Here is an 11,549-nt window from a genome sequence, read left to right on the forward strand (position 1 = left end):
ACAGTAACTTGTAACTTTAATTTTTGTAGAAGAGGCAAACTAATAGTTTGTGCCGTTTACTTTGATTGAATAATTGAACACGTAGGCCTATGTACTATCATTTGATTTGGCTGTGTTCTAATACTAAAAAAGATCAAGGGAAAAGAGACCTTTTTACAGTACAATAATGTTTAGAGTTTACAGATGTATACAAATAAACAGGCCAACGGCATAAACAATATTAGTTTGCCTCTTCTGCAAAAATAAAAGTTACTGTCACGCGTGCCAAGCTGTCATTCTCTTGTATTATATATCGTATTATTTATTTCCCACCACGGAGTAACCTCACGCAGCAGACTATCCGGCAGGCAGGGCGTTACCATGTCTATGCTCGGACGTAGAAAAGATATACGCAGTTTTACGTTTTGAAAAGCCTACACTTGTGACTGTTGACATCACGCAAGTAGCATCACGATCATAAACACTATAAAATACCCTTTGGCGTGAGGTCCTGGGTGGGTAATGTGTTAGTACTATATAGTTGCATTACATTTCCATCATAGAAACAATAGAACACAACTTTTATAGACATTTCCATATAATAAAAATATACATTCAACTGTAACACATTTCTCTTAAAACTTGTACAGGGATCGTTTGCCACTGCCTTCAAACTACTGACTCACCCGCCAGTGGGGAATGAGGAGTCCCCTCCAGGAGGATGTAGAAAGTGTCCTACACCTCCCACTCCTCATTCCCCACAGACGGGCGTTGCCCCAGCCTGTAGGAGAAGATGCAGTGACAAATATCACCCTCCCCAATTATTTCAAAACACAATAAAATACATGTCATTTGCCACTGCTTACAAACTACTGACTCACCCGTCAGTGGGGAATGAGGAGTCCCCTCCAGGAGGATGTAGAAAGTGTCCTACACCTCCCACTCATTCCCCACCGACGGGCGTTGCCCCAGCCTGTAGGAGAAGATGCAGTGACAAATATCACCCTCCCCACCCAACTTCGCTCCCCTGAACATGGGGGATTTGAACTACATTTGGACAGGTACTTAACCCATGCGCCACCTAAGTGCCATAAACATTTTTAAGAGCTTTCTGAAATGTAACACATTTCTCTTAAATTGTACAGGGATCGTTTGCCACTGCCTTCAAACTACAGACTCACCCGTCAGTGGGGAATGAGGAGTCCCCTCCAGGAGGATGTAGAAAGTGTCCTACACCTCCCACTCATCATTCCCCACAGACGGGCGTTGCCCCAGCCTGTAGGAGAAGATGCAGTGACAAATATCAACCTCCCCAATTATTTCAAAACACAATAAAATACATGTCCTTTGTCACAGCTTTCAAACTACTGACTCACCCGTTCAGTGGGGAATGAGGAGTCCCCTCCAGGACGATGTAGAAAGTGTCCTACACCTCCCCACTCATTCCCCACTGATGGGCGATGCAGGAGAACATGCAGTGACAAATATCACCCTCCAATGATTTCAAAACACAAAACATATCAATACAGCAATCAACTAAACAGCTTAGTGCAACAAAATAGGCATTTCTCACCTTTAGAATACTCAAACATCAGACTAACATTCTGAGATAGATAATAGTTAAGTTCTGTTGGGGGGGCAGGTACTTCACCCCTATGCCCCCTTAGTGCCATACACATTTCCATTTCAAAACTAAATAAACAGCAATGCTGTTGCATTCTCACCTTGAGAAAAACATTGTTACAGACTGGCAGTCTGACATACAAGAGGTAGTGTGTGTGTGTGTGTGTGTGTGTGTGTGTGTGTGTGTGTGTGTGTGTGGTTGTGCGTGTGGGTACACGCAGTCCAAAAACCTCACATGTTCCATACGAAGTCCTTCATTGAGTCACAAACTTTGACAGTCTTGAATCACAAAACATTGCTCCATCAGACTAACTGTCCTTTGTCAGACAGTAGGTGAGGTAAGGTGGTGTGTGTGTGTGTGTGTACAGTCCAAAAACCTCAAATGCTCCATTGGAAATCCTTCAGTTGAGACACAAACTTTGACAGTCTTGCCGGAATGTGCCGTTTTTTCCCCTGCTGTTCTGCCTTGGACCCTCTGTCTGGATTGATTCCGAAGAAAACTCTAAGGAAACAGAAGAAATCTTAGCTACACATAAAATAGATGAAACTGAAGTAAAGAGTAACAGACACAGTTGAGATACTTTAGTTAGTTGATGGTGGTCCTTGGCACAAAATGTGCCAAGTAGACAATGAGATACAATATGGAAAACTTGACCTCTCTTAGGCTAAGGGCAGAGCAATATGCAAGGAACTGGAAGAAATAGACATTGTACTGGACTATGACCAATTTGGGCTTTGACAAGTATGCATGTCAAATAGTGACCACGAGGTGGCAACATAGGATAGATCTTTGGTTGGGATTTGCAGCCCTTCGCTTGAATGAAGTAAAAATTGGACTGGTAATGAAGGGCAACTTTATTTGTTTAATTTGGGACATTGGCTCAGGGGTAGAGTGGCCAGTAGAGCAGCTGGATGGGAACGGCGAGGTTCCCAGTTCGATCCTGTGGGCTCCCCCAGAGTTAGTGTCAAAGTGTCCTTGAGTAAGACTCTGATGAACCCCTAATTGCTCTCAATGAGCAGGATGGTGCCTTGCATGGTTTCCTCGGCCATCATGGGTGAATGTAATGGTGTATGAATGCGTGTGTGGATGTAATGTAAAGCGAGTTGGATAAAAGCTCTATATAAACAGGGCTGCACACAACTTTTTTGGTCTAGTACTCAGAGGAGCACCTGGAGAAGTTACTTGGCTCTCCAAAATGCGGCGACCCGTCTCGCCGGATGGATAATAGAGGGATGCATGAATATAATAACTTATAGAAAAACTATATTTATTGGATAGGTGGGGACTGGGGAGTCAATGGAGGGTATTGCAACTCTAGATTCATACCATTATTAAAAAGAATCTAGAGTTGCAAATTGCAGCTAGGTCCATGTGTGGTCCAGCCCTAAATGCATATTCTAATAAAAACAACTTAATACTTCCTAAGGATAATATGAGCATCAAAGCAATATTTAGGTACTTTAAAAAAAAATATATATATATATATATATATATATATATATATAAATAGCCGATCTACTAGCTCACAACGTGTTGCGGTCTTGCGGAGTTGACACGTTGTGAGCTTGCAGATCAGCTATTTGTTTAACATACACGGCGAAGCATACATCAGGCTTCCCTTTTGTTTTTACCGAGGCAACGTACAGTCAGACTCAGACAGTTAGACACACATGGCTCCTCGGTGCAAAAACAAACAGTGTACACTTCCCAGACTTTACGATAATAAGGGACAGTATGTCGGGACACAGTGTTGTCATGTTGATAAGCTTCATGTTGTGCAGGCTGCAGCAGCAGTGCCAGTCCGCAATGCTTTGCACTCTTCCCACTGTCGGAACTAAAACCTGTACCCGTAAAAAGTCAGTGGCCGGTGCCAAGGCTGTGTGAGACGGCATCGCAAACGAGCAACTTGCTCCAGCACCCGGAAAAAAAACATAAGCACAGCGGCGAATGGGAAGAGTGCAAAGCATCCAAAGCATCCCCTTTTACAACTTGTAAAAATGGCCAGTGCACTTGTGCAAGACGTACTTTGAGTGGCAGTCGGTGGGAAATGCTCTCGCTACAGATTGTACTAGTATTCTGGCCATAATAATCATTCTAGGCGGCCCCAGCAGGCGGTACGCAGAAGCGCTTCCCGGCGCTTGATTGACAGCGCAGAATTAATTTTGACGACGCATGCGCACTGGCGTAGCGCCTGTGTGCAGGTCTGTATATAAAAGCACCATTTAGCATTTTCATCATGTAGATAAATATCTTGACCTGTTGAACATGGACTTAGAATGTTTTTGGCAGGTTATGTTTGTAATCAACTGGAACTCTGCACAAGTAAGCCTTGCAGAGCCAAAATAGCAGATCTACAAGCTCACATTGTGTTGTGACGCATTATGACAGACAAGAATTCAAATAGCCCAGCTATAAACATTACAAAACCATGTGTTGCTTACCTTTGCACAAACTCCAGCGTCAACGCCATCTCCTTCGGGTACTCGATGTTGCAGACATAGAACAGGGAGAAAGCATAGGCGAGGGCCGCAACAGGGGAGGTGATGTGGTCATTTACAATGACCTGATCCACAGCCATATTGAATTGCTGGTCACCTTAAACAGATTATCACAAAAAACGAAATTAATTTAAGAAATCACACACCCACGCACAAAAGAAAAATAGAATAATTGCTGTGATTTCTGGTAATTAGTAGTTTTTGGTAAGAACAAGCAAAAAATACTTTGAAACGCTATTCAACATTTTGTTTCTCAGACTTGTACATACAATTGTACATAATTTAAAGATGTTGCCCCTAATCTGCATATACCTTTTCATCACAACAAATTGTCTTAGCAGGAAAACTAAAAACAAATGGAGCATATATACCAAGCTTGCTGGGATAACTACTAACCTCTGAGTAGGATGCATGGGGTACATGGGAGATCAACATCGTTGGAGTCCTGAGGAGACAAATAAGATGAAGATACACATGCATTTGATGATTTTACGTTTCCAATGTACACAAACAGTGTCTGAATCAGAGGTAACGACTAAGCATAGAAATATTACAGGGATTCTCAATATTTTCTATGATTCACACATTACAATATAATTATGTTGCAGTATGTACATGTGACAAGTTTGACAACCCCAAAATTTGTTCTCAGTCTAAATGGGTTAGACTTAGAGTACCAGCAGTGCAAAGTGGATCAACTATGATACGTATAGTATCACTATCTATACGTTGACTCAAGTACTGTGGTTGAGTATTTCTACCACCACTGGATATAGATAATTATGTTGAGATAATTTCCTGGGGTTTACAATCCATAACACTTACCTCATTTTGGAAGAAGAGGCGATCAGGGTTTTCCTTTAAGTATCTAGCAATGCCTTTGATCAGCTCCACTGGACCATCACCCAGCTTCAACCCTATGATTGATTGAATACTTTATTAACAGTTCATACCAATTATACAGAATACAACATGTTTCTATATCTGTGGTGCTCAAAAGTGTAAACTGTAAAGACGAAACGGAAGTGGGGAGGAGGCTCCACTTCCGCTTTATATTTGAATCATGATAGAACTTCCGTGGCTCCAGACTGTATGATGGAAGCATTTGGAAATTGCAAGAGGCTACAGTTTGGCAACGTGAGACTACCACATAAGCAAAGATATTAGTGAATAGGATGACATACAATAGAAAATACATATTCAACACTAGTAGCAATAAATGTATATTGGGGAAACAGGGGTGGGGTGGGGGGTAATTTACCTTTGGAGTCGAGGAAGTTGTTGATGCCCGATTCTTTGCCGGATAGTTCCTCTGCCAGCTTGTTGAGTACCGGAAAGCCAAGGAGTTGAGATGCGTGTTCAAACAGGTGAGGAGCTTCAAATAAGAATGGCCACTCTTCCTTCATGACCTTGACATAGGGGTGGGCGATATGGAAAAATACAATATCACGATATTTTTTCTAGCATTATCACGATACATGATATTATTTCATGTGTTTTTTAAGGTTATTGTTCAACAAAGCCATCATTCTACAGAAGTATAAATTAAGGTATTGCAAACATATACGATATCTGTGAATATCACGATACGATATTCATCATCATACACAGACCCTTACCAGGACACATGTTCCATCGTTTATGGCTTCACGCTGGATGGGATACGTTTCAGTCATCAATTTTCTAACAGATGACTCCTAAAAATAGAAGAAATCCAATAGATTGTTTTATAAACACACACAAACACATATCTCCGATCTATAAGCTCATGTTTCCCCATTGTGAACTTTATAAATGACTTCTCAATTACTCCATTAACCAAAAGGTAATCCATAGTTACACAATAATCACCAATTAAATAATGGATGGTTGCAGCCTTACCTGGTGGCGATCATGGGTTCTGAAGGCACTTTTCAATTCCTCTTGTTTAGACTGCAGTGCTGCTCTACACTCGGGTCCCTCAACAGCAGGCTGCCACTCCACACATCCGTAACGATCAGAGTATCTGGACCTTTTCCTTCTTGGAGTGTCACCCTCGGCTGGCCTCATCCCGGAGGTTGGATCTCTCTTCATATTTTCAACTCTGTTTTCTAGCTGTTGAAAGAGAACTGAACAACCGTCTGACGCAAACGGCTTATTTCCAAAGGGCTCTGTCTCTTGGAAGGAGAGAGGATATTTATCAATCATCTGCTGGGCGACATCCCGCAGCTGTGCTCTGCTAGGTCTCTGTCCATGATGTGTACAGACGATATCATCCACAAGCAACCGAATCATGTCATGTCTTTTCTTCGTCGGTACCCATTTCTTTGAAGTGAAGGACTCCATGACTGTGGAGGGCATTTTGTGCCATGGCACAGAATATGTCTGACAGGATGGGGAGCCTGCTGGTGTTGTCGTCTCAGGTGGTGTTGGGGGCAGGACTGGCAGGTCTCTCTGTGGCAGAGGTACAGATGTTGGGCCGCTTGTGAAGGGTGTTGAAGCTTGTGAATCTATGGATAACAAACACCTCATCAATATTACCATTAATATGCTGGTTCTCAGAGTCCGGTTGGGGAACACCAGGGGCACAAATGGGCCATTAACCAATTAAGACCTGAGCCCAGATTCTACAAAATGTCTTCCAAATCCTGACAGTTTTCTGAAAAACATATCAGTGGTGCTAAAACTGTTTCATGTTAAGGACCCACAGAACTATCTGTATTTGACCGTGGACCCCCATCTGAAAATGTGTTGTTCCAGGGACCCCCCCAGAATAAAATAAGAGTTAAAACCGTTTGCTGTGAAAGAATACATATATTCAAAGACTTACACACGTTTTCACAACTTTTCAAAATAGCAAATCTACAAGCTCGTAGCGCGGCACTCAGGGCCGCACTATGAGCTTGTAGATCTGCTATTTTCCCAACACCTAAAGTTTAAAATAATGGTTAAAAGCTATACGGTGACACAGACACGTGCTCAGGTCTAAATGGGTTAAAGGTCTAAGGGTCAGAGTTAAAGGCAAAAAAGGTTAATTTGGACCAATAGTGCTCCTCAGACCGGACATTGAGAATTGCATTAAATTAAGAAAACATAACACAGAATGTGTCACAAACCAACAAAGTGTGAATTTGCCATTTGTGTACACATGGAACCAAATGGACCCTTACAGGTCTGTAACTTTGAGTGTACACATGGAACCAAATGGACCCTTACAGGTCTGTAACTGTAGGCCTACATAATATGGAACCAAATGACCTTACATGCAGGTCTGTAAATCAGTGTACATACGGAACCAAATGGACCCACAACTCTGAATGTGTACAAATGGAATCCATTTGGTTTCATTTGGACACCGTATGGGGTTCTTAAATTAAAGTTTGCAAAATACTAGATTATACAGACATCAATTTTGTAGCCTATGTGTACTAATGTGTGCAGAAGAAAAACTTACCAGTTTGGAAAGCACGGACGAGTCTTCTGCACTGAATGACAGACAGAGTGTTCTCAAGGTCCGAGGCTTGCACATCGATGAGGTCATCCACAGACGCAACTCCTAATTCCTCTAACCTGGCCAGGAGTGCATCCATCTTATCACTACTAAGTGATGGCATGGCTTTCTTAACCAACTGTTTTACAGGCTCCATGTTGGCATGTGTTTCAGAGGAATGAGCAACCTCCCACCTCTCTGGTATGAAGAAAGTGGATAATATTCTGTAAATTTTTCCAGATTTTGACAGCTGAACAAATCAGAAACATTTTCATCAACTTCATAGACTCCAAGCTCAGGAACCCAGCTGGCCGTTTTCCCCCGTAGCAAAAGTAGGACAGTGGTTTCATTTTTAATAATAATGCTCGCTATTTGTCCCAACTGTAGTTGTCCTTTAGTATATCTCAGTACAACAAGCATACCATTTTCATATGACGTGCCTTTAACCTGGACCTTCTCTGTGACAACTGCGTTACTCGAGTTAATTCCGAATTCGTCAACTGCTGTCCTTATGCTTCGATCATACAGCTCAGGATAGAACTTGGTGGAGTCTGAAACTTGAACCTGGGGGCTAAATAAACTACCACAAGCCTGATAAGCCTGAAACAACTGATGTCTATCAGCAAGTGACTTGGTTACATTTTTGAAGTTTTTAGATGACCTGATACATCTTTTAAAATATGAATGCTTAGATTCGAAACGCATGGTCCAAGTATGTATGAGTGGGCCAAAATGTAAACTCAAGTCAGCATAGTGAAGCAGATAGTGATGCTTCGGTCTAAGTCTTACTAGTGGGAATAACTCTTTCCTCATTTCAACATAGTCTTGGATCTGCCCCTTCATATAAGCAATCTGTGGCTCTGAAAGGCGAGGTGCACAGACATATTCAACTAGCTCCCTCAGGAGAAGTACCATGCCCCATACTGCATTGTCGGCATCTTTAATTCTGTTATGCAGTAAAATCGGCAAGAATCTCAAAAGCCACCTGTTTTGGGCTGCCTGGCCACCAATCTTTGCTCCTGTAATGTTAATAGCATATAGCTTGTTTTTGCTTTCACCAGTAAATGATTTGAGTCTATTATTAAGGACCCCATAACTGAACCACTTTTCTTTTTTGATTAAGAATTGCAAACACATAGCTAAATCAAAGTCAACCACACCTTCAAACAGATCATGTGCAAGACAGGGTGGCAATCCTGGCTGACATACGTGAAAGTTAGACAGTTTGTTGAAAACACTGTCACCTTTAATACCATGATGCATTGGGACCTCAGGGTGACTTTCCAGAAACTGCACTGTCTCATTATAATTAGCCGGATTTCTATGAGTGAAAACTGTGAGAGGGTTAGACCGAAATTCATCTCTTGTCGCTAGACAGTATCTACAGAAATATTCAGCAGAGCTGAAATTCTCTGTAAAACCACCAATCATGTGGGAGCCCAGGTTATCTCCCAGTATGCATGCAACAGTACCTTTATACATCTGTCCATTAAAAGGTATGCCGTTTTCCTCCAGCTTACACAAGTCTGACACAAGCTTACTGAAAATCTCATTGACTCCAAAATATTTTTGGTCTTTCTCTAGGCAGAGTAGTGCCAACTGTATTTGATCAATAGTTGACCGCTGGCATGGAGGGAAATTGGCCAAGGTATAGTAGACAGCTAATACTTTGTGCTTTGTCTTGGCAGATCCAAGTGGATTCGCTACCTCAAACGCATCCTGGAATAAGAGGACCTTTAAAGTGTCTGTGTCTGATGAAAACATGGCATTTGATTTAAAGGCCCACCCATCAGTAACATCACAGAGGATATCATCTTCCAGTTCCACATGAGGATTATTGAATTGAGCTGCACCTTGCTGTTTCAGAATTGCTCCGAGGCTTTCCAAAATAGGAATGTAATGGTAGTGCCTCCGCTGCCCCTCTTTGTACCCAAGACTGACTTCAAGAGGCTGAACATAATTATAGTGGGCCTTGTAATATTGCAGCCTTCTGTGGTGTGTAGTTAAAGGACCATTTTCATTCAATGCCTTGTGAATAGGGCTCTGCTCGTATGCACTCTTTCCAAGACATGTGAATGTCGCTCTTGGAACGTCATACTGTTCAAGCTCACGCGCTAACACATCCATAGTATATTCTTGATGAATAGCATTTAATGTTTTCATCTCAGTTGCTATCTCAGTAATTGTGGAGGCTGGAACTAAATACTTTGCCTGCAATCCTAAGAAAAACTGAGCTAAACTCTCTGTGTAGCCGTCTTTCACTTGATCACTCAAATTGTCAACGTGTTCTGCATCGTCAACAATTACTTCCGCCTGTACAACATTTGATCCTTCTCCTGGCAATACATGGTCTGCAACTTCACATAAATGAACAGGAGCTATCTTGGTAACATCCCACCCTTTATGATGCCTCGAAATATGAGATGAAAAAGACGACTTTACATTACACGTTGTGGAACATCCATCAAAGGGACACGTTACAGTCAGACCCTCAGATATGTGACCACTCAAGTGAGACACAAGACTTTTAAGCTCTCCATATTCACTGCTGCAGAAATTAAATGAACACTTCAACTGTACTGACACATTACGGTTCCATGTTTGTCTGCTCTTTGTATCTGGATGTGTTCGTGACATATGAACAGCAAAGCTATTGTAACTGGAGAACCTCCGTCCACAGTCCTTATGGCCACATGAAAAAAACACATTATTCATATTCCTGTGTGATCTGCAGTGTTTCAGGTAATCTGCCGAAGATACACAGTTAAAGCCACAAATATTACAAGCCAACATGTTGATGAGGTGAAAGATAAGACAATCAGAAAATAATCAGAGGTGGCCCCATCTGCCAGCGAACACGAGTAGTTATTTCTATTCCCCCCCCCCCCCCCCCCCCCCCCCCCAATATGCTCTTTTGAGGCTAAATTTGATCCAAATAGCTACAAAGTCCCCTCCAAATATTTAATAATAGTAGTAATGATACTGATAACTGAAAGTGTTTCAAAAGAGCATCTTGGGAAAAAATTATAAATAAAAAATGAACTACTCTAGCACTGTATATTGTGCTGCAAACGTTTAATTAGCACTTAAATTGTACAGACACTACAGTTCCAAGTCTACTTCTGTAACATGAACAGCAAGGCTATTGAATAATATCTATGACCACATTTAATCATTTAACAGTCAACATGTTTTCCAGCCTGGCCATAACCTAGCCACTCGTTTTACAAACCACACTAATCAACTAAACCCGAATTCAATATTTAGCACGTAGCCTATACGTTTCTGTACACAACACACCAATCTAAACTATAGCATTGAGGCTGGCTGTCTAGGCTAGCGGCCTAGCAGCGGGAGCTAACCCACCACCGGACACGTTCTAGCATTATCCATCCAACTGTGAACACCACACATAAAGCTAACCAAAAGCTAGCATTGAGGGGTAAATGCTGCAGTCTTGGCTAGCGGCCTAGCCTAGCGAGGGAAGCTAAAGCACAACCTTCTATGCCATTAAAGCACACAGACAACACACACACGCAAATATAATATAAGATATCGGTTATATAAGGTCTGTTGGTAAGCCAAGTCTTTGAGGTGGGGAAACAACTTGGCTTCCTTGGCGCAAATTGAGCTATTATTATTATTATTGAGCTATTGTTAGCTAACTGGGCACTAGCTAGCTAACAATAGCTCCGGTAGCTAACAGCTAACTGTGAGCAGCACACATAAAGCTAAACAAGAGCTAGCATTGAGGGGTAAATGCTGTCGTCTTGGCTAGCGGCCTAGCCTAGCGAGGGAAGCTAAAGCACATAGAAGGTTGTGCATGCCATTAAATCACACACACACAGACAACACACACACGCAAATATAATATAAGGTATCTGTTATATAAGGTCTGTTGGTAAGCCAAGTCTTTGAGGTGGGGAAACTACTTGGCTTCCTTGGCGCAAATTATTATTATTTAGCTATTGTTAGCTAG

General features: G+C 41.9%; 1 protein-coding gene across 1 annotated transcript; it reads right to left on the minus strand.

The window, feature by feature from the left end:
• Positions 1-1,980: 1,980 nt before the first annotated feature.
• Positions 1,981-8,263, minus strand: LOC306920036 (uncharacterized protein; the record flags this gene model as incomplete). The annotated part of the gene is made up of 8 exons (XM_079496637.1): positions 7,535-8,263; positions 5,983-6,590; positions 5,721-5,798; positions 5,363-5,510; positions 4,927-5,018; positions 4,498-4,546; positions 4,045-4,198; positions 1,981-2,104 (listed from the first exon to the last, which is right to left on the minus strand). The coding sequence occupies exons 1-8, from the start codon at positions 7,725-7,727 to the stop codon at positions 1,981-1,983; spliced, it is 1,446 nt and encodes a 481-aa protein (XP_079352763.1). The 5' UTR covers positions 7,728-8,263.
• Between the last annotated feature and the right edge of the window lie 3,286 nt (positions 8,264-11,549).

This window comes from Electrona antarctica, assembly GCF_951216825.1.
Source record: "Electrona antarctica genome assembly, chromosome: 1".
Lineage (NCBI taxonomy): Eukaryota > Metazoa > Chordata > Actinopteri > Myctophiformes > Myctophidae > Electrona > Electrona antarctica.